General features: G+C 40.4%; 4 protein-coding genes across 5 annotated transcripts; all 4 read left to right on the forward strand.

The window, feature by feature from the left end:
* Positions 1–364: 364 nt before the first annotated feature.
* On the forward strand, positions 365–3744 carry LOC139215214 (major histocompatibility complex class I-related gene protein-like). The gene is made up of 6 exons (XM_070846103.1): positions 365–447; positions 1368–1634; positions 2157–2435; positions 2556–2858; positions 3390–3497; positions 3652–3744. The coding sequence occupies exons 1-6, from the start codon at positions 399–401 to the stop codon at positions 3660–3662; spliced, it is 1017 nt and encodes a 338-aa protein (XP_070702204.1). The 5' UTR covers positions 365–398; the 3' UTR covers positions 3663–3744.
* A 3083-nt stretch (positions 3745–6827) lies between these two features.
* Positions 6828–13540, forward strand: LOC139215658 (class I histocompatibility antigen, F10 alpha chain-like). 2 transcript variants are annotated; one of them, XM_070846685.1, is made up of 4 exons: positions 6828–7104; positions 7748–8026; positions 8103–8405; positions 8715–9764. In XM_070846685.1, the coding sequence occupies exons 1-4, from the start codon at positions 6849–6851 to the stop codon at positions 8897–8899; spliced, it is 1023 nt and encodes a 340-aa protein (XP_070702786.1). In that variant the 5' UTR covers positions 6828–6848; the 3' UTR covers positions 8900–9764. The 2 variants fall into 2 exon arrangements, with proteins under 2 accessions (XP_070702786.1, XP_070702787.1); XM_070846686.1 differs by lacking the exon at positions 8715–9764 and adding an exon at positions 13096–13540 and having other exon boundaries at positions 6829–7104.
* On the forward strand, positions 10799–12809 carry LOC139215659 (major histocompatibility complex class I-related gene protein-like). Its single transcript, XM_070846687.1, has 4 exons — positions 10799–10854; positions 10983–11254; positions 11738–12016; positions 12481–12809. The coding sequence occupies exons 1-4, from the start codon at positions 10799–10801 to the stop codon at positions 12807–12809; spliced, it is 936 nt and encodes a 311-aa protein (XP_070702788.1).
* Positions 13541–14525: 985 nt separating the features above from the next.
* LOC139215657 (major histocompatibility complex class I-related gene protein-like) lies at positions 14526–21190 on the forward strand. Its single transcript, XM_070846684.1, has 6 exons — positions 14526–14605; positions 17957–18223; positions 18867–19145; positions 19280–19579; positions 19941–20051; positions 20503–21190. The coding sequence occupies exons 1-6, from the start codon at positions 14557–14559 to the stop codon at positions 20565–20567; spliced, it is 1071 nt and encodes a 356-aa protein (XP_070702785.1). The 5' UTR covers positions 14526–14556; the 3' UTR covers positions 20568–21190.
* Positions 21191–21234: the final 44 nt, after the last annotated feature.

A 21234-nucleotide genomic window follows, 5' to 3' on the forward strand; every position in this document is an offset into this window, starting at 1 on the left:
GAACAGGATGTGGACACTGTTCAAGTATCTGTTAGATTTGTAGAAACATCTGAATAAATATTTTGTTTTAACTTGACATGCAGTTGCTGGATTGGAAACTTACTTTTGCTGTAAGCTACAATGAAATGTAATGTAATAGTCTAAGCCTTAAAATCTTTTCATTATTATTATTATTATTATTATTGTTGTTGTTGTTGTTGTTGTTGTTGTTGTTGTTGTTGTTGTTGTTATTATTATTATTATAGTGGTAGAATATTTCCATTTGGCAGCAGTGCTCATTGCAGTGGTCATACAGCCCCCTTGTAGACACGCCCCACTTTTGTCAGGCTCGGTATCAAAGGCAAATGTGCAGAGAGTGAAGCTCCTCAGCTCCTCAGCTCCAAGCCTCTAGAAACAAGATGAAGGAGGCATTTGTGCTGCTGGTCCTGTGTCACTTTGCATCAACAGGTAAGATGTTACAACCTGTAAGTGTTGCTGCACCGAAAGTCGTTTTGTTTGGCTTTAATCCTGCGCGACACTCTGGCACAGGAGTTATAGTTTCACTTTCACTTTTTCAGTCACACTGATCTTACAATAATTACATCAATACGCAATTACAAAATGAGCAAATCTCAAATAAGAGGTGTACGCTATCATTTCCTGTCTATTAGAAATGATTGTGGACTGGCCATCCTCATCACCAGCTACAACCAAACCAAAATACTAGTTATGGGAATGGATCCATGACATATTCTTTTTCAGCCCATTGTCATTTTGAAAAAAGTTTCCGCACACTTCTATGCAGTAAATCACTTTAATAGCTAAGCTTTCGGTCCATCAGCGCTTACATGAGACAACAATGGACAGGCAGGTAGAAATAACCAATCATTGGCAGCATGTAGAACACCTGTGTGCACCCTTATGGCAGAGGCTCCACCTCTTGGGAATTGTAGTTTAAGTACTAGATGTGGTACTGTGGCATACCGACGGGGGCCATATTTGGAATAAATTACAAAAATCATGGTAGAGCATAATTAGCAAAAACAGGAAGCATCTTTTAGTGGTATCAGACAACTTCAACAAGAAGAAATGGGGCTCAGAGAGGAATCAGGCTAAGCCTTTATAAATCAGACATCACACCATATCTATCTGTATCGACAAGAGGTCTCAAGGATCCAACACAGAACAGAGAGCTATGGGGAACCATCAGGCACCATGAGCTCCAAATGTTGGATTACTGCATCACACTGATTTAGATCTACATGCAAAACAGCTCCCTTTGGCATATCTTTCTTCCCATATCTCTCCCCCAATAGCCCATTGAGATTTAACAGATTTACACATTTTTAAATGCAGTTCAAAAGCCGAAAACCTTCTTTGTCCTACAGTGAAACACTCCCTGAAATATTTCCTTACGGCATCTTCTGGAGTCCCAGATTTTCCAGAGTTCATTGGTGCTGCGACGGTTGATGATATTCAGGTGGGTTACTGTGACAGCAACATCAAGACTGCAAAACCCAAACAGGACTGGATGAGAAAATTAATAAAGGATGACGCCCAGCACCTGGAGTGGTATGCTCAGAAGTGTTTGGGCAATAAGGAGGTGTTCAGAGCCAACATCGACAGCTTGAAGCAGCGCTTAAACCAGACCGGAGGTACAGCATGTTTATATTTATCATGTTATTTACATCTGCATCTCCTGTTTATATCCCCACACATTATGCTTTCCTGCCTTCATCACTCAACTACCTACACATCACCTCTCATTAGCACCAGTATACATGTACCTTCCTAAAACTTTATGCTGCATATAATTCAGAATTTCCCTAACAATCTCCCCTATAAACTCCGCAAACCCTGCGATTGTGATTTTCTGTTGTACTTTATACTTTTATTCGGAAATCGAGTCGAGTTGTGCATTCTGGCTCATGCCTCCTGGTTCCCTCCCTGCACGGTGCAGTTGTCTCAGTGGTAGACATTATAGTTTGTGTTTGGATTTCACCCTGTTTCCCATCAGTCTCCCTGTGATCTGTCCACACCGTCCAGGGGATGATTGGCTGTGAGTGGCTTCCTCTGAGCCAGTAATTGGTGTCTGTGGATCACTGTGTCTCTGTGATGAACACGTGGTATTAACTTATGCTCCCGTCTCTCTGCCGGTCTCTCTCTCTCTCTCTCAGGCGTCCACATTTTACAGAGGATGAATGGCTGCGAGTGGGATGATGAGACTGGAGAGGTTATCGGTTTTAATCAGTATGGTTATGATGGAGAAGACTTTATAGCATTGGATCTGCAGACACTGACATGGATCGCTCCGACACCAGAGGCTTTCAGCACCAAACTAAGATGGGATGCTGAGAGAGCTAGATTAGAATACAATAAGAACTACTACATCCACAAATGCCCTGACTGGCTGAAGAAGTATGTGCACTATGGGAGGAGCTTTCTACAGAGAACAGGTAGAATTACAGGGTCAGCTGCACTGTATGTACGTTGAATGTTGATATGCCTTTTCTTTGTGTTATGCACAGTAATATTCAAATGATACTACTGTGAGTCTCTTTCTCTTTACTCCCCAGACCGTCCCAAAGTGTCTCTCCTCCAGAAGTCTCCCTCCTCTCCAGTCACCTGCCACGCTACAGGTTTCTACCCTAACGCAGCCATGATGTTCTGGAGGAAAGGTGGAGAGGAGCATCATGAGGGCGTGACCCTCGGAGAGATCCTCCCCAACAACGATGGATCCTTCCAGACGAGTGCTGAGTTGTACATTTCATCGGTTACACCTGAAGACTGGAGCAGGTACGAATGTGTGTTTCGGCTCTCTGGTGTGAAGGACGACATCGTCACCAAACTGGACAAAGCAGTGATCAGGACCAACGAAGGTAAGACAGGAATCAGAAGTGATGGAGCTTGGTATATAGTTACCTCTGTCAAGGTAGTTTTGTTTATGATCTTGTGTTTGTTTGTCTGTTACTGTGCTGACATCTCAAAAACGGTGCCACAGATTTCTATTGAATTTGGTGGACAGTTAGATCATAAACCAAGAGTGTGTGAGAAAATGGTGATTATTGTGCCACCATGTCAACTTCAACTTTAATGACCCCAAGGGGAAATTCTGCTTTTATATCCTGAACTCTGAGTTGTAGAAGGAAAATGGTTTCCTCCAAGTTTTCTGGGTTGATGAGAAACCTACAGTGTTTTCAATTTGCACTTGAACAGACTTCTGTCAGTGAATAACTGTACCCACTTCATTTAAACCCTTCTCACCTCAAAGTTATATACAGAACTTTTGTTTGGACAGTAATGATTGACAGAACTGCTTACTCTGATCACATGTTCATAACAATTGAAACCAAAGTAGGTTCAGAGAAGAATATCCAGAAGTGAGGCATTACGTTGTGCTTTGGCTTTAGGTTCTCCCTCAGCGTTCCCTGCTGGTCCTGTCCTTGGAGCTGTGGCAGGACTATTGCTCCTGGTGGTCTGCATCTCTGGACTCTTCATGTGGAGAAGGAATAATAACAGTGAGGATCAATGTTTATTTTACTGAATGTAGAATAAATACCTGTGATAGCCTTGTCCTGCATATTTTGGGTGGTACTTCTGAGAAGTCAGTCCATTTATCTGACAAGTGATAGAGAGGCATTTAAACTATTTATTAACTTCTTGTTTTGACAGGAGTGCTGTGAAGATTAGATGAAAATGCTGAAGTCCACTGTCTACCTGGTGGTCTCTGATGAACATGCACAACCTTCACGAGAGGTAAACTAATCAGCATTGGCCATCAGCCCCCTCAGTGGGACTCGGACCCACCAGCACGTTGATGGGGGGGAACCTTGGACAGCTCCAGGGTCACCGGACAGTTTTCATGAGAGTCCGCCATGTTGGAACGCCTCAGCTGTCTTTAAGCCACTGCAACTGTGGCACAAATTATTTGATAAGCTCTATTACTGTGAGGGAAAGTGGGGAAATACCTTATTGTACGTATACATTCCCCACTATACAATTATAATATACATGGACAGAAATCCAAGAATAAGCATTTTTCATCATATTCATATTGTCACATTTATGTATGTATTTTATAGGAGGACTAAAAGAGCTTGCACACTGTTCAAGGTAGAGACATACAACAAATTACATTTACTGCATTTATCCAGAACCACACTGTGTTCAACCACACTGCCAGAACTTTTTCTTATCCTCACCTGTTTGTTTTTTCCACCTGTTAAAACAGGTTTGTTCTTGTGATGAGGATTTGATGAATCTATAGTGACAGTAATTTCTTAGAAATGTGGAGATCTTGAGGAATAATTGACTAAATTCCACACTGCATTGGGAGGAAAGGAAATGCTGTAACATAAAAGGTAAAGAAAAAGAACATTATTATTAGATTGTTTCTCTTTTGTCACAAAAAGAAATGCATTCATTAGTTATTTAATTGTTAAATACAAATAATGTGCAATATGAACGGTCAGTATCAGGGTGTCAATGAAACAGACAGAAAAAGCAAAATGAACAGATACCATGCTCCCCCAGCCAAATGATGACAGAGATAAGATGTGCTGGTAATCCTGGAGTCAGAAAGTGTCTCATGACAACACTGCTGGTTGTCAGGGACTGGAATTAAAGAGAAAGAGAGCCACAGTTGTTCTGCACTGTAGATTAATGGCTAATGTAATGCCTGAGAGTTCATCTTAACTGCAGTGGGCAGATGTTTAAAGGAGGTGATGATCTTCATCCTGACTGTGTTACACTGAACACTGTGACCACTGTTTGGTGAAGACAGAATCAGCCATGCCACCAAACTGGACACCAGGAAATGTTCTATGTTCTACAGGTGTTGCAACAGTTTTGATTTATTCAGATCAGTTTTATATACTAGACTAGATTAAAGATACATTTATCAGGTACAGTGAACATTACATTATTCAGTTCACTTAATTTTCTGAAGGTTGCCCACTTGCTTTCACATCACTCATAAACTCAGCTGGTGTTTTTTCCACAGAGGTGCACTTGAAATGTTTTCATTGATTGATATGTAATTCTGAATGGTGTGTGTATAAATCCGGTTTGTCACAATAAGGGTCATGAAGAAAATGGCCCTATAGGTGTGTCCTTCATCGGGGCTTCAATTTCCTCTTCCCAGCCAAACCAGTATCCAGTAGGACCAACATGCCTGTGCTAAGATACACAGTATGTGGAGCTGATGAGTGGTCACTGGCTGAACTTCTGGTCTGCAGTCGGTATTTTTTATTCTACATCAGACAGAAAGCAAAACTGACTTCCAGCCAGACAGTCACGTCTCATCAAATGAGGAAACGGCTCTGGACATGTGTACCAGCTGGACTCGGTCCTTCAGCTTTTCTTTTTTATCGAGACAATATGAAGACGTTCTTTATTCTGCTAGTCTGCTGTCACTTTGCATCTCAAGGCAAGATCACATTTTATACCTTTGAAATGGCTGTTTGTTTGTGAGTTTGTGTGACCCTGTTGCTGAGAGCTCAGTTTCACATTTGAATGTGGACCCATTAGGCACAGCAAGGCTAAGTATGTTTCATAAGTATGTTTCATTACATTAAAGCTTTTCTCTGTTGTGTCATGATGAACATCTTTAGAAGTATTTAACTGTGCCTATGAGTGTGAATTATTATTTATTATAACAAACAGACCCACAGAGATTTGATGACCTGACCCCCTTGTAATTGAGTCTACACTGTGGGTTGTGGTATTGATATTTACTTTTTAAAATGATTTTGCAGTGAGTCGTGGTTGACTGAAAACACCACTGACTGTGGGTGGGAAGTGGGACATGGGAGCTGCGGTCTCTAGTCCAAGTCTTGTGCTTCCTGACAGACACGTGTCATAAATCACATGAGCACTAGAGGCCCCTGTCAGACAAACAAGGCTCATTTTCACATCACTTTAGGTGTTTGAACAGACGACTGATCATGTCCTGTTTCTGTTGAGTGTAGCCTAGTTATCAGATAATGATTAGTGATGAGTTTTCTGCTTTTACTGCTGTTGAAGTTCAACAATACTCAATGATCACTAGTCAATAATGGAGAAGATAAGATGTTCCTTTATTAGTCCAACGACAGGGACATTTATTTATATGTTGCATGTAAAACATGAATTATGAAGTAAGAAGAAACCATAGCTGTTAAATAAATGTAGTGGAGTAAAAAATACAATATTTGATGCAGAAATGTGGTGGAGTAGAAGTGGCATAGAAGATATTACTTCAATACAAGTACAAGTACTTTGAGTTCAGTGCTCATGTAATGTATTTTGTCACATTCAACCACTGCATCTATGCATCAGTAAATGTGAGCAAGTGAACACTGATGAGCTTCAGTGGTGGAGGAGGTGGTGAGATCATTTACTGAAAGTAAAAGCTGCATTAGAAAGAATACTGCATCACCAGTAAAAAGTAAAAGTCCTGCATTAAAACAGCAGTCTGTTTGGAAAATATAGATAAACTTTCAAAAGTAAAGGTCCTCAAAGTAAAGAAGAATCAATCATATTCTATAAACTGATGAAATGACATATGTGGTGTCTCCAGCTGTCACATTAGTGGAGAGCAGTAGTTCAGTGGACTTAGACTGAGACGGTCTTTATTGATCCCCCATAGGGGGGAATTCACATGTTACAGCAGCAACAAGTAATAGAAACAAGAAATAAAGAAAACAACAGTAGAAAATAAGCAATAGTAAATAAATATGTTGTAATGATAAATGAATATTTACACTATGGACATAAATGTACATGTATGAGACAGGAATATGAAATGAATGGAATGATAACGTGACGACCATCACACACACAATGATGTAAAAAAAACCAAACTTTTTTGTCCCACAGTGAAACACTCCATGAAGTATGCCGTCACCGAATCCTCTGGAGTCCCGGACTTCCCAGAGTTTGTGGCTGTTGCACTGGTTGATGAAGTCCAGGTGGGCTACTGTGACAGCAACATCAGGAGAGCAGAATTCAAACTGGACTGGGTGAAGAAAATAGTAGATGACGATCCACATCTCTTGGAGTGGCACACTCAAGAGTGTATAACCCATCACTACTTCTTCAAAGACCTCAGAGAGAGCTTAAAGCAGCGCTTAAACAAAACTGGAGGTACGGTATATAACATGTAACATATCACTTTATGTGTGCACACACTCACAGTGCCTGTACATATGTGTTTTATTCATGTACATCTTGATCTGGACATGTAATCATTCACACACCTGACTGATGCACACGGCCACAATATAAATAATATCATTTGGATCTGTGAGCTCAAATCATGTCATTGGTGCCTTTAATTCATGTGTTACTGCTACTATGATATCATTTTAGTGAACCACAGTTATTCCATTGGTCGTATCTTCTCTTAAGCTTTAACTTGTTATTTTCTTGAGCTTTTATTATCTTTTACATGCAATTTAATGTTGTTGTGCCTTCTGTCTGAAAGGTGCTACACAAATAAATGTGCCTTGCCTTTATCCTTAATGGAGCCTCCTTTCAGAGTCTTCCTCTGTTTTCTCAGTTTACAGTAGTACAAGGGTTAAGATAGTAGTAGAGTGTCAATTATATACAAAGATAACCAGCAATGGGAAGAGGGTCGATGTTCTGTTTTTGTTGTTTCTTGTATAGTTTAATCATTGGTACAATAAAATCAAACTTGTGAAGTTACGTAAAGCGTGTGGTGTGATATCAGCCACTAATAACTGACTCTCACTCTGACGTAGTGCAGTCTCTGTCTCTCCCTCCTCAGATATCAGCATTGTCCAGCAGATGGGCGGCTGCGAATGGGACGATGAAACCGGAGAGGTTGTCAGTTTCAGTCAGTATAGTTATGATGGAGAAGACTTCATAGCTCTGGACCTGAAGACAATGACTTGGATTGCTCTAAAACCAGAGGCCGTCCTCACCAAACACAAGTGGGACAGTGAAAGGGCTCGATTGAACTTCATTAAAATCTACCTCACTGAGCAAATTCCTGAGTGGCTGAAGAAGATTTTGGACTATGGGAAGAGCTTTCTGCTGAGAACAGGTAGAGTAACATTACAATGAACATGAACCACATGTAGAGATACACTGTATGTAATTCTCTGTCTCTCTCCCTCCAGACCTTCCCGAAGTGTCTCTCCTCCAGAAGTCTCCCTCCTCTCCAGTCACCTGCCACGCTACAGGTTTCTACCCTAACGCAGCCATGATGTTCTGGAGGAAAGGTGGAGAGGAGCATCATGAGGGCGTGACCCTCGGAGAGATCCTCCCCAACAACGATGGATCCTTCCAGACGAGCGTTGACCTCAAACTTTCATCAGTCACACCTGAAGACTGGAGCAGGTACGACTGTGTGTTTCGGCTCTCTGGTTTGAAGGACGACATCGTCACCAAACTGGACAAAGCAGTGATCAGGACCAACTGGGGTAAGACAGGAATCTGGACTTCACAGTGACTGTGTATTAAACAGAGATAACGTCTGTGCAGTTAACACTGAGATCTTCTTTATAGGCCTATACTGTTAGTCCTGTGTTAGCGATATGAAGCGTTTACATCAGCACAGGGGTAACAAATGCAACTATTAAAGGAAACCAAAACTGCTTCTGTGCTCACTTAAATACATTTTGTTCCACACCTGCTTTTTCACATCATTATCTCCATGTAGTTGAACTATAAGTGGCTCCAATATCAGGTCCATGCAGTATTATAGTGTTCATGTTTTGTTTTGCCTCCAGTTTCTCCCTCTGAGCTTTCTGCTGGTCCTGTCATCGGAGTTGTTGTAGGACTACTGCTCCTCCTGGCACTCTGCATCGCAGGACTCTTCAACTGGAAAAGGAACAACCATGGCAACGGAGAAAGATGCTTCTGCTCGTCACGAAGCCATTTTCATTCCACTGTCTCAGCACAGATGTCAGACTAGGAGATCCATCCATCCATTCTCTATACCGCTTATCCGTAAGGGTCGCAGGGGAGCCAATCCCAGCTGACTTCGGGTGAAAGGCGGGGTGCACCCTGGACTGGTCGCCAGCCAATCACAGGGCCAACACATAGAGACAGACAAACACTCACTCTCACATCTACGGGCAATTTAGAGTCACCAATTAACCTAATGTGCATGTCTTTGGATTGTGGGAGGAAGCCGGAGTACCCGGAGAGAACCCACGCTAGCATGGGGAGACCAGGATACAGTACTGGCATTTAGCTGATGTATCTTCCAAAGGTTCCTCTCTTACCTTTTTAAATAAAGGCAGAAACCAGTTCAATTAACGGGATGTTTCTATTTAACACAAAGAAGTGTTTTCTTTGTTGATCTTAAATGGTTTATTACTCTAATCTCTCACATGTATTTCAGCATTCAGAACTATGAGCTATGTATGTAACTATGTATACAACATCAGTATTATGTCAGTTTATATGTCGTTATGCCGTTTTTCTTGCCGAGCTTCAGACTCTTCCTCTTCTCAAACTTCTGTCATGGATGCAGCTCTTAACTGATCACAGTGAGTTCTTCATCCTGTCAGCTAAAATGTTTTCATTTTTGCTTCGTGCCTGGTTGTGCAGGAGACAGACGGACTTAGAACTGTAGGAATGAGAAAGCAGCTCAGTGAGAAACAGGTTTTAGTTTCCCATATCTACAGCTGTCAGTGACGTTTTCCTGCACACAGTCCAACATTTTTAACTTAAGGTCTAAGTTTAAATGATTCTTTAAAATTGCAGTTGTATGCAGTTAATGTACATTAACAGTTTAATTGATTTTGCACAAAAAATAAATATTTTATGGATACCTCCAACTTATTTTGTCAGTTTTTAGCTGAATTTATGCCTCAGGAAACACTGAGACACAGATAACTGTGCAATAAGGCAAAAACTACAATTACTTCTAGTACAATGCGTCTCCATTATCACTGTCATTTGCCTTTATTATATATTTAAGTAGTTACAATGGTCGCGTTTAGTTAATCATATCTGTGCATAATTGCATGAGCACAATAATGTCACTGTGCTGTCATCATGATTGCACTTAAGCAGCAGAAATGAGAAGTCCCTTCATTTTCCCCTTGACATGTTGAAAGAAAATACTGCAATCGACCACAGGAAATGATGTTTTAACTTTATTGAAATTAAAAACATGCTGACAGCTCTGATGGTCCAGGTTTCCAGAGGACAAATGATTTAAGAGAAGTTACGAACTACAGAATCTGAATCATCATTTACAAAAAAAAGCACTAAAGGCCAGATTCTGCTTTTCTGTCTCTTCCTCAGGCCACATTCCCACTTCCCCAAACCAAACCATTGCCATTCTCCTTCCACCCTCACATTTTCTCCTGTCATTGCAAATCTGTCCTGCATCTCATTCCCCTCACCTGAGTCCCCCCTGCATCTCCCCTCCTGCTCCCCACTCCCTCATCAGCCAGCCACTCACCACATGTCCTCCTGACAAACAGAAGAAAAAAGGTTTTACTATTTAAGCAACTGGGATGTAAGAAACATATCAAAAAGCTTTTGTTTCTGAAAAATGTTATTAATGTGTCAACTTTGACGAGTCAATCTTTTCCCTCAGTGGCCACAAAGATGCTGTTTGGTGGCTTTAAAATGAAAGTGTGTTCAAAGGTGTTTTCAAAGGATCCAAAGAAAATATTAGAAAAGTGTGAGATGGTTTTCCTTTTTTTATCAAGTGAAACAGGACACCCCCCACACCCCACCCAAATTTCACACAGTTCCCTAATTTAGTTCAGACAGAGTAGAAACTCTGCCACACTGGACGGAGGACATAACCGCCAACCCTGCTCCTTGACCCAAACATCTTCATCTAAATAAAATGAAAAAGTTATTTTTGTTGCTTGTCTTTTGTGACGTTTCATCACCAGGTGAGATCACATTTTACAGCAGACTCTGAATAACTGAACAGAACTGAACAACTGAATAAGACTATATGATTTCACAGAGTCATACTGAGTACATCGTATTAATAATGATATTTATGTAAACCTTGTTTGTCCTGCAGTGAAACACTCCCTGAAGTACTACGTCACTGCATCTTCTGGAGTCCCAAACTTCCCAGAGTTTGTGGCTGCTGCAGTGGTTGATGAAATTGTGGTTGGTTACTGCGACAGCAACAAAAAGATTGTAGAACCAAAACTGGACTCTGGAAAGAAGTACTTTGAAAAAGATCCTCAGCGGTTGGAGTGGTACAATCGAGAGTGTGCTGAGATTCAGCCTAACTTCTTCAAAGCCATGATTAACAGTTTGAAGCAGCGCTTCAACCAAAGTGGAGGTACAGTCTATGCTATGTTATATTTCACATTTTACTGCCAAACTGTTCAGCACCTTGGTTGTTGTTAAGGTGATCCTCTTCAGGGCTGTTGAACAGTTATATTTCTGCCACTTTCCAACAACTGATGCTTTTAAAAAGCCAGTGGGAGCAAACACTGCTGTGCTGGGATTTATTTTTGTATATAATGTTTTCATTTATATATTTTGACAACACATCCTTTTTGTGCAGGAATATAACAAAGGTTATCATAAACCTTAAGTTGTGGGGCGACACACACTAGTGTGACTTTGTGTCTAAAGTTTATACAGTTTGGTGTGTACAGAATGAAAGACAACAAAATCATTAAAAAAAAGTTTTATCACTCTTTGAAATAAAATGTGCACTGATTAAATGCTCTTGAATCATAAATACACCACAAGACTTTCCACTGGAGACCTCATCTGTACATCGTTGTTAATTACAGTCTCTGTTTCTGTCTCTCAGCCATCCACATCATACAGAGGACCAATGGCTGTGAGTGGGATGATGAGACTGGAGACGTTAACGCTTTTATGCAGTTTGGTTACGGTGGAGAAGACTTCATAGCATTTGACCTGAACACGTTGACGTGGATCGCCCCGAACCCACAGGCTGTCATCACCAAACACAGATGGGATGCTGAGAAAGCTGAACTAAAACACCATGAGATATACCTCACTCAGATTTTTCCTCAGTGGCTGAAGAAGTATTTGGGCTTTCTCAAGAGCTCTCTGCTGAGAACAGGTAGCAACACGTGACCCGATGTTCATACAGCCTCTTCAGGCTGAACTTCCAGTGTGATATCACTCCAGTCTGACGTTACTTTCTTCCCTCCTCAATTAGATGAGACATTTTTGGGTGCTATTACATTATATATAAATAGGGAGCTTCTCTCATGGTCATGTTGCATTGACATGTTTCTGGACAAAGAAAGGGATTACAATTTTGTGTTGTGACAAATGGAGGATCATTTATATTATTTTGATTTTTTTCTACATGCTTGCAAAGGAGGTGAGTCACTGTGCGTAACAATGTGATATCTTTCAGCTCGTTTCACACGTCTTTAATTGGGTCTTTTTATCTATTTCAGAATTAGATTTTTTTTTCATCATTGACTTGCTTCATCTTTGTCCATCTTTGGTTTCCTTCTGTTTGCCCTTAATTATCTTTCTCTACTAAGGTCCCCCACCCTCTCTCTCTCCCTCCAGACCTTCCCAAAGTGTCTCTCCTCCAGAAGTCTCCCTCCTCTCCAGTCACCTGCCACGCTACAGGTTTCTACCCTAACGCAGCCATGATGTTCTGGAGGAAAGATGGAGAGGAGCATCATGAGGACGTGACCCTCGGAGAGATCCTCCCCAACAACGATGGATCCTTCCAGACGAGCGTTGACCTCAAACTTTCATCAATCACATCTGAAGACTGGAGCAGGTACGACTGTGTGTTTCGGCTCTCTGGTGTGAAGGACGACATCGTCACCAAACTGGACAAAGCAGTGATCAGGACCAACGAAGGTAAGACTGAGAGTAAAGGGTGCTGATTGGGACTGTATGTCTGTGGTTTGTTGAGTAATTTAGATTTTGGCAATAATGAAACCTGCAAAACCTGCTTTTATTCCATTGAAGTGTTTAAGTTACATGTTTTATTTGTTTATGATGTATTCATTCATTCATTTAAGGGTCAGTGTCTTTCAAGTCCAACACACTGGGGGTTTAATATGTCTTTAGAGACACACATGTATGTGTGAATAGATCATTGGATGGATGTACTTCTGTTCTAACCTGCTTCATCTGTGCTGGTCTTCATTTTTTGTTCCTGTTCAACAGAGAAGCCCACTGACATGACCACCCCCATTTCTGCTGCTGTGGCTGTTCTCGCTCTCCTCCTCATCGCTGCCACTGGATTCATCATTTACAAAAGGATGCAAGCTGAGAGAGCTAGGCAAAGATTAGCTCATTAATTGACCTTAATTTGAAATGCTTTCATTCTGATTGCAAAATTGATCCGTTTCTCCACTCCACAACTTGAAGCGCTGTAAGAGCCTGAGAGTCATGATAATATGACAACACCATGATGAGGTGGGAGAGATGTGCTAAGAAAAGAAGCAAAGGTTGAAACAGAAGGGTAAATAATGTATTTATTTAGAAATGCACTTTTCAGTTTGACAGAGTAGAAGAGACAATCACTGTTAACAAAAGATATTCTGGCTCTTACAACTGTTCTACTGAAATCATGTGTCTTGTTTTGCAGCTAAATGCCTGCAAATAAAAACAGTGCAGCACCTTCATTAACAGCAGCTTCCCTTGCTTGTCTTTCCTCCTCTAACTGAACTGATGGTGAACAGTACACACACTTGTCTGTGCAGGTTGTTTCTGGAGTCTGCCTGATATGAAACTTTAATTTAGCAAAGTCTGCACTCTGCCCTCCAACTATCAGTTATATTAAAATGTGTCCAGATTAAAAATACAACGTTTTCTGTCGCTCATGTTTCTCACCTGTCCTGCTGCAGTCTGACTGTAGCAGTGCTCTCTCTAGTCTCTCTCTAGTCTCTCTCTAGTCTCTCTCTTGTCTCTCTCTAGTCTCTCTCTAGTCTCTCTCTAGTCTCTCTCTAGTCTCTCTCTCTAGTCTCTCTCTCTAGTCTCTCTCTCTTGTCTCTCTCTAGTCTCTCTCTCTAGTCTCTCTCTCTTGTCTCTCTCTCTTGTCTCTCTCTCTTGTCTCTCTCTTGTCTCTCTCTAGTCTCTCTCTCTTGTCTCTCTCTAGTCTCTCCCTCTTGTCTCCCTCTTGTCTCTCTCTAGTCTCTCTCTCTTGTCTCTCTCTAGTCTCTCTCTAGTCTCTCTCTCTTGTCTCTCTCTTGTCTCTCTCTAGTCTCTCCCTCTTGTCTCTCTCTTGTCTCTCTCTAGTCTCTCCCTCTTGTCTCCCTCTTGTCTCTCTCTAGTCTCTCTCTGTAGTCTCTCTCTCTTGTCTCTCTCTAGTCTCTCTCTTGTGCTCACTGCTCTGTGTGTCTGTAAAATCAGAGGCTTTGATTCTTGTGAACGAGTCGCTCTCGTGAATCATCCAGTGACGTCACTCCCTGGCCAATCAGTGGCCTGCAGTCTGGTGACGTCACATTGTCAGCTCGACTCAGCTCGCTTGGAGCCCCTGCAGAGGAGGTACTAAAACAGGTAACAGGTAAAACAGGCAACTAAACAGTGCCTGGTACCAGGAACTATCACCTGGTGGAAACACAACAAAAGAGCGGCTCTAAGAAGCGGATCGTTCGTGACCGACGCATCACTACTAGAAACAAGATGAAGAAGGCTTTTGTGCTGCTGGTCCTGTGTCACTTTGCATCAACAGGTAAGATGTTACAACCTGTAAAAGTCGTTTAGTTTGGCCTCGTTTTTTGTCTCTTTTTGTTTTTGTTTGTTATTATTATTATTCTTATTATTAAAAGTCGATACATGACAAAACTATGCACATATGTGCTTTAGTTTAATTGACTTTAATTAAACTCGTGATCGTGGTGCAGAAAACTTTTGTGGTTAAAGAAACCAACCTTGGCTGTTGCTTTTTTGATCAAACGCCCAATGCTGTCTTTTTAAAATGGCACCACCTATTTGTATTTGGGTGTAGCATAATCAAATGTCAGAACTGTATTACAGTAATTCCAACATATTGATCAAGGCTTCCTCAACAATAATTACATCAATATGCAATTACAAAATGAGCAGATCTCAAATAAGAGGTGTACGCTATCATTTCCTGTCTATTAGAAATGATTGTGGACTGGCCATCCTCATCACCAGCTACAACCAAACCAAAATACTAGTTATGGGAATGGATCCATATTCTTTTTCAGCACGTAGTCATTTAAATACTTTACTGTACGTATACATTCCCCACTATACAATTATAATATACATGGACAGAAATCCAAGAATAAGCATTTTTCATCATATTCATATTGTCACATTTATGTATGTATTTTATAGGAGGACTAAAAGAGCTTGCACACTGTTCAAGGTAGAGACATACAACAAATTACATTTACTGCATTTATCCAGAACCACACTGTGTTCAACCACACTGCCAGAACTTTTTCTTATCTTCACCTGTTTGTTTTTTCCACCTGTTAAAACAGGTTTGTTCTTGTGATGAGGATTTGATGAATCTATAGTGACAGTAATTTCTTAGAAATGTGGAGATCTTGAGGAATAATTGACTAAATTCCACACTGCATTGGGAGGAAAGGAAATGCTGTAACATAAAAGGTAAAGAAAAAGAACATTATTATTATATTGTTTCTCTTTTGTCACAAAAAGAAATGCATTCATTAGTTATTTAATTATTAAATAAAAATAATGTCAATGAAACAGACAGAAAAAGCAAAATGAACAGATACCATGCTCCCCCAGCCAAATGATAACAGAGATAAGATGTGCTGGTAATCCTGGAGTCAGAAAGTGTCTCATGACAACACTGCTGGTTGTCAGGGACTGGAATTAAAGAGAAAGAGAGCCACAGTTGTTCTGCTCTGTAGATTAATGGCTAATGTAATGCCTGAGAGTTCATCTTAACTGCAGTGGGCAGATGTTTAAAGGAGGTGATGATCTTCATCCTGACTGTGTTACACTGAACACTGTGACCACTGTTTGGTGAAGACAGAATCAGCCATGCCACCAAACTGGACACCAGGAAATGTTCTATGTTCTACAGGTGTTGCAACAGTTTTGATTTATTCAGATCAGTTTTATATACTAGACTAGATTAAAGATACATTTATCAGGTACAGTGAACATTACATTATTCAGTTCACTTAATTTTCTGAAGGTTGCCCACTTGCTTTCACATCACTCATAAACTCAGCTGGTGTTTTTTCCACAGAGGTGCACTTGAAATGTTTTCATTGATTGATATGTAATTCTGAATGGTGTGTGTATAAATCCGGTTTGTCACAATAAGGGTCATGAAGAAAATGTCCCTATAGGTGTGTCCTTTATCGGGGCTTCAATTTCCTCTTCCCAGCCAAACCAGTATCCAGTAGGACCAACATGCCTGTGCTAAGATACACAGTATGTGGAGCTGATGAGTGGTCACTGGCTGAACTTCTGGTCTGCAGTCGGTATTTTTTATTCTACATCAGACAGAAAGCAAAACTGACTTCCAGCCAGACAGTCACGTCTCATCAAATGAGGAAACGGCTCTGGACATGTGTACCAGCTGGACTCGGTCCTTCAGCTTTTCTTTTTTATCGAGACAATATGAAGACGTTCTTTATTCTGCTAGTCTGCTGTCACTTTGCATCTCAAGGCAAGATCACATTTTATACCTTTGAAATGGCTGTTTGTTTGTGAGCTTGTGTGACCCTGTTGCTGAGAGCTCAGTTTCACATTTGAATGTGGACCCATTAGGCACAGCAAGGCTAAATATGTTTCATAAGTATGTTTCATTACATTAAAGCTTTTCTCTGTTGTGTCATGATGAACATCTTTAGAAGTATTTAACTGTGCCTATGAGTGTGAATTATTATTTATTATAACAAACAGACCCACAGAGATTTGATGACCTGACCCCCTTGTAATTGAGTCTACACTGTGGGTTGTGGTATTGATATTTACTTTTTAAAATGATTTTGCAGTGAGTCGTGGTTGACTGAAAACACCACTGACTTGTCTTATCTCGTCCAAGTCACGTGCTTCCTGACAGACACGTGTCATAAATCACATGAGCACTAGAGGCCCCTGTCAGACAAACAAGGCTCATTTTCACATCACTTTAGGTGTTTGAACAGACGACTGATCATGTCCTGTTTCTGTTGAGTGTAGCCTAGTTATCAGATAATGATTAGTGATGAGTTTTCTGCTTTTACTGCTGTTGAAGTTCAACAATACTCAATGATCACTAGTCAATAATGGAGAAGATAAGATGTTCCTTTATTAGTCCAACGACAGGGACATTTATTTATATGTTGCATGTAAAACATGAATTATGAAGTAAGAAGAAACCATAGCTGTTAAATAAATGTAGTGGAGTAAAAAATACAATATTTGATGCAGAAATGTGGTGGAGTAGAAGTGGCATAGAAGACATTACTTCAATACAAGTACAAGTACTTTGAGTTCAGTGCTCATGTAATTTATTTTGTCACATTCAACCACTGCATCTATGCATCAGTAAATATGAGCAAGTGAACACTGATGAGCTTCAGTGGTGGAGGAGGTGGTGAGATCATTTACTGAAAGTAAAAGCTGCATTAGAAAGAATACTGCATCACCAGTAAAAAGTAAAAGTCCTGCATTAAAACAGCAGTCTGTTTGGAAAATATAGATAAACTTTCAAAAGTAAAGGTCCTCAAAGTAAAGAAGAATCAATCATATTCTATAAACTGATGAAATGACATATGTAGTGTCTCCAGCTGTCACATTAGTGGAGAGCAGTAGTTCAGTGGACTTAGACTGAGACGGTCTTTATTGATCCCCCATAGGGGGAAATTCACATGTTACAGCAGCAACAAGTAATAGAAACAAGAAATAAAGAAAACAACAGTAGAAAATAAGCAATAGTAAATAAATATGTTGAAATGATAAATGAATATTTACGCTATGGACATAAATGTACATGTATGAGACAGGAATATGAAATGAATGGAATGATAACGTGACGACCCATCACACACACAATGATGTAAAAAACCTTTTTGTCCCACAGTGAAACACTCCATGAAGTATGCCGTCACCGGATCCTCTGGAGTCCCAGACTTCCCAGAGTTTGTGGGTGTTCTGCTGGTTGATGAAGTCCAGGTGGGCCACTGTGACAGCAACATCAGGAGAGTAGAATTCAAACAGGACTGGGTGAAGAAAATAGAAGTTGACGATGCACATTTCATTGAGTGGCACTCTCAAGAGTGTTTAAACAGTCACTACTTCTTCAAACACTTCAGAGAGAGCTTAAAGCAGCGCTTAAACAAAACTGGAGGTACGGTATATAACATGTAACATATCGCTTTATGTGTGCACACACTCACAGTGCCTGTACATATGTGTTTTATTCATGTACATCTTGATCTGGACATGTAATCATTCACACACCTGACTGATGCATACGGCCACAATATAAATAATATCATTTGGATCTGTGAGCTCAAATCATGTCATTGGTGCCTTTAATTCATGTGTTACTGCTACTATGATATCATTTTAGTGAACCACAGTTATTCCATTGGTCGTATCTTCTCTTAAGCTTTAACTTGTTATTTTCTTGAGCTTTTAATTTCTTTTACATGCAATTTAATGTTGTTGTGCCTTCTGTCTGAAAGGTGCTACACAAATAAATGTGCCTTGCCTTTATCCTTAATGGAGCCTCCTTTCAGAGTCTTCCTCTGTTTTCTCAGTTTACAGTAGTACAAGGGTTAAGATAGTAGTAGAGTGTCAATTATATACAAAGATAACCAGCAATGGGAAGAGGGTCGATGTTCTGTTTTTGTTGTTTCTTGTATAGTTTAATCATTCGTACAATAAAATCAAACTTGTGAAGTTATGTAAAGCGTGTGGTGTGATATCAGCCACTAATAACTGACTCTCACTCTGACGTAGTGCAGTCTCTGTCTCTCCCTCCTCAGATATCAGCATTGTCCAGCAGATGGTCGGCTGCGAATGGGACGATGAAACCGGAGAGGTTGTCAGTTTCAATCAGTATAGTTATGATGGAGAAGACTTCATAGCTCTGGACCTGAAGACAATGACTTGGATTGCTCCAAAACCACAGGCCGTCCTCACCAAACACAAGTGGGACAGTGACAGGGCTCGATTGAACATCATTAAAATCTACCTCACTGAGCACTTTCCTGAGTGGTTGAAGAAGATTTTGGACTATGGGAAGAGCTTTCTGCTGAGAACAGGTAGAGTAACATTACAATGAACATGAACCACATGTAGAGATACACTGTATGTAATTCATTGTTTCTCACTTTGTGTACATCTCTCTCTCTCTCTCTCTCTCTCTCTCTCTCTCTCTCTCTCTCTCTCCCTCCAGACCGTCCCAAAGTGTCTCTCCTCCAGAAGTCTCCCTCCTCTCCAGTCACCTGCCACGCTACAGGTTTCTACCCTAACGCAGCCATGATGTTCTGGAGGAAAGATGGAGAGGAGCATCATGAGGGCGTGACCCTCGGAGAGATCCTCCCCAACAACGATGGATCCTTCCAGACGAGTGCTGACCTGAAAGCACCAGGAGCATCTGAAGACTGGGGGAGCTACGAATGTGTGTTTCAGCTCTCTGGTGTCGAGGACAACATCGTCACCAAACTGGACAAAGCAGTGATCAGGACCAACGAAGGTAAGACTGAGAGTAAAGGGTCCTGATTGGGACTGTTGGGACCAATTTAGATGAATTCATCTTCCAAAAACTAATAGTGATTATTAATTACACCAGCTCAGAATAATATGGAACAAAGCCAATAATGAAACCTGCAAAACCTGCTTTTATTCCATTGAAGTGTTTAAGTTACATGTTTTATTTGTTTATGATGTATTCATTCATTCATTTAAGGGTCAGTGTCTTTCAAGTCCAACACACTGGGGGTTTAATATGTCTTTAGAGACACACATGTATGTGTGAATAGATCATTGGATGGATGTACTTCTGTTCTAACCTGCTTCATCTGTGCTGGTCTTCATTTTTTGTTCCTGTTCAACAGAGAAGCCCACTGACATGACCACCCCCATTTCTGCTGCTGTGGCTGTTCTCGCTCTCCTCCTCATCGCTGCCACTGGATTCATCATTTACAAAAGGAAGCAGGCTGAGAAAGGTAGGCAAAGATTAGCTCATTAATTGACCTTAATTTAGTCTTAAAGTCAATTCTGACACATCCGTTTCTCCACTCCACAACTTGAAGCGCTGTAAGAGCCTGAGAGTCATGATAATATGACAACACCATGATGAGGTGGGAGAGATGTGCTAAGAAAAGAAGCAAAGGTTGAAACAGAAGGGTAAATAATGTATTTATTTAGAAATGCACTTTTCAGTTTGACAGAGTAGAAGAGACAATCACTGTTAACAAAAGATATTCTGGCTCTTACAACTGTTCTACTGAAATCATGTGTCTTGTTTTGCAGCTAAATGCCTGCAAATAAAAACCTACTTTTATTTCATTTCAGCTGATCTGACTCACACTTTATGATGCAAATTAAAAAAGAGTTTTAAACTCAAGACTGTAGTCTATATTTACTGTCTGTAAAAGTTTGTTTCTGACCTTACAGCTCCTGACAGCAGCACTGAGCTCTCTGAAGATGAACCCAGACATCTGATGGATGAACACACTTAGTGACTCACTTCATGAGGGAAAAATAAAAAATACTTTATACTGGTAAAAACACTTTAGTAGGAATAATATACATGTGCTTGATATGTATATGTTAAAATTCAGTACAAATATAGAGCTGATGTTTTAAATCATTTTATAAAAGACTGTTTTGTGATCAGATGTTTTCATGAACCTTTATTTTAAGATTAATTTACATTGATGCAATAATGTGTTTCCTATTCATGTTTCAAAGCACAGTAAATGAAATGTTAATGAAATGTTTTGATAATAACAATGAATATATAATGTTCACATGAAGGTGCCCATGAAGCCAGTTGGGCCAGCTAGCGTTCTTTATCCTGAGTAGATGTAGTGTAGATAATATAAGGCTTCGGGGTCAGAGGGCTCGGTAGATCTATGACGGTGCAGCCTGATACCAACTGCAGGGCCTGATGGGTCAAAGCATCATTTGGCATCGATTCTGGGTTTGTATTGGAACGCTCACCTAACTGTTGACGCTGTTTACTGTGTGTAGATGAAGATAAATGGATGCCAAGTGAAAGACTGAAATGTGTGTGTGTGTGTGTGTGTGTGTGTGTGTGTGTGTGTATATATATATATATTTTTTTTTTTTATTATTTATGTCTTGTGGTCTGTTATATGGGAGAGGTCAGATGGTCTCAATTGT

Source organism: Pempheris klunzingeri, chromosome 16, assembly GCF_042242105.1.
Source record: "Pempheris klunzingeri isolate RE-2024b chromosome 16, fPemKlu1.hap1, whole genome shotgun sequence".
Classification (NCBI taxonomy): Eukaryota; Metazoa; Chordata; class Actinopteri; order Acropomatiformes; family Pempheridae; genus Pempheris; species Pempheris klunzingeri.

Excerpts from the sequence above, each read along its gene's own strand:
- LOC139215657 (XM_070846684.1), top strand. The coding sequence starts at position 14,557 with ATGAAGAAGGCTTTTGTGCTGCTGGTCCTGTGTCACTTTGCATCAACA. Across the intron at positions 18,224-18,866 it reads GCGCTTAAACAAAACTGGAG|ATATCAGCATTGTCCAGCAG; the intron begins GTACGGTATATA and ends CTCCCTCCTCAG. Across the intron at positions 19,146-19,279 it reads GAGCTTTCTGCTGAGAACAG|ACCGTCCCAAAGTGTCTCTC; the intron begins GTAGAGTAACAT and ends CTCTCCCTCCAG.
- LOC139215658 (XM_070846685.1), top strand. The coding sequence starts at position 6,849 with ATGAAGTATGCCGTCACCGAATCCTCTGGAGTCCCGGACTTCCCAGAG. Across the intron at positions 8,027-8,102 it reads GAGCTTTCTGCTGAGAACAG|ACCTTCCCGAAGTGTCTCTC; the intron begins GTAGAGTAACAT and ends CTCTCCCTCCAG. Across the intron at positions 8,406-8,714 it reads AGTGATCAGGACCAACTGGG|TTTCTCCCTCTGAGCTTTCT; the intron begins GTAAGACAGGAA and ends TTTTGCCTCCAG.
- LOC139215659 (XM_070846687.1), top strand. The coding sequence starts at position 10,799 with ATGAAAAAGTTATTTTTGTTGCTTGTCTTTTGTGACGTTTCATCACCA. Across the intron at positions 10,855-10,982 it reads GTTTCATCACCAGGTGAGAT|AGTGAAACACTCCCTGAAGT; the intron begins CACATTTTACAG and ends TGTTTGTCCTGC. Across the intron at positions 12,017-12,480 it reads GAGCTCTCTGCTGAGAACAG|ACCTTCCCAAAGTGTCTCTC; the intron begins GTAGCAACACGT and ends CTCTCCCTCCAG.
- LOC139215214 (XM_070846103.1), top strand. The coding sequence starts at position 399 with ATGAAGGAGGCATTTGTGCTGCTGGTCCTGTGTCACTTTGCATCAACA. Across the intron at positions 2,436-2,555 it reads GAGCTTTCTACAGAGAACAG|ACCGTCCCAAAGTGTCTCTC; the intron begins GTAGAATTACAG and ends TTTACTCCCCAG. Across the intron at positions 2,859-3,389 it reads AGTGATCAGGACCAACGAAG|GTTCTCCCTCAGCGTTCCCT; the intron begins GTAAGACAGGAA and ends CTTTGGCTTTAG.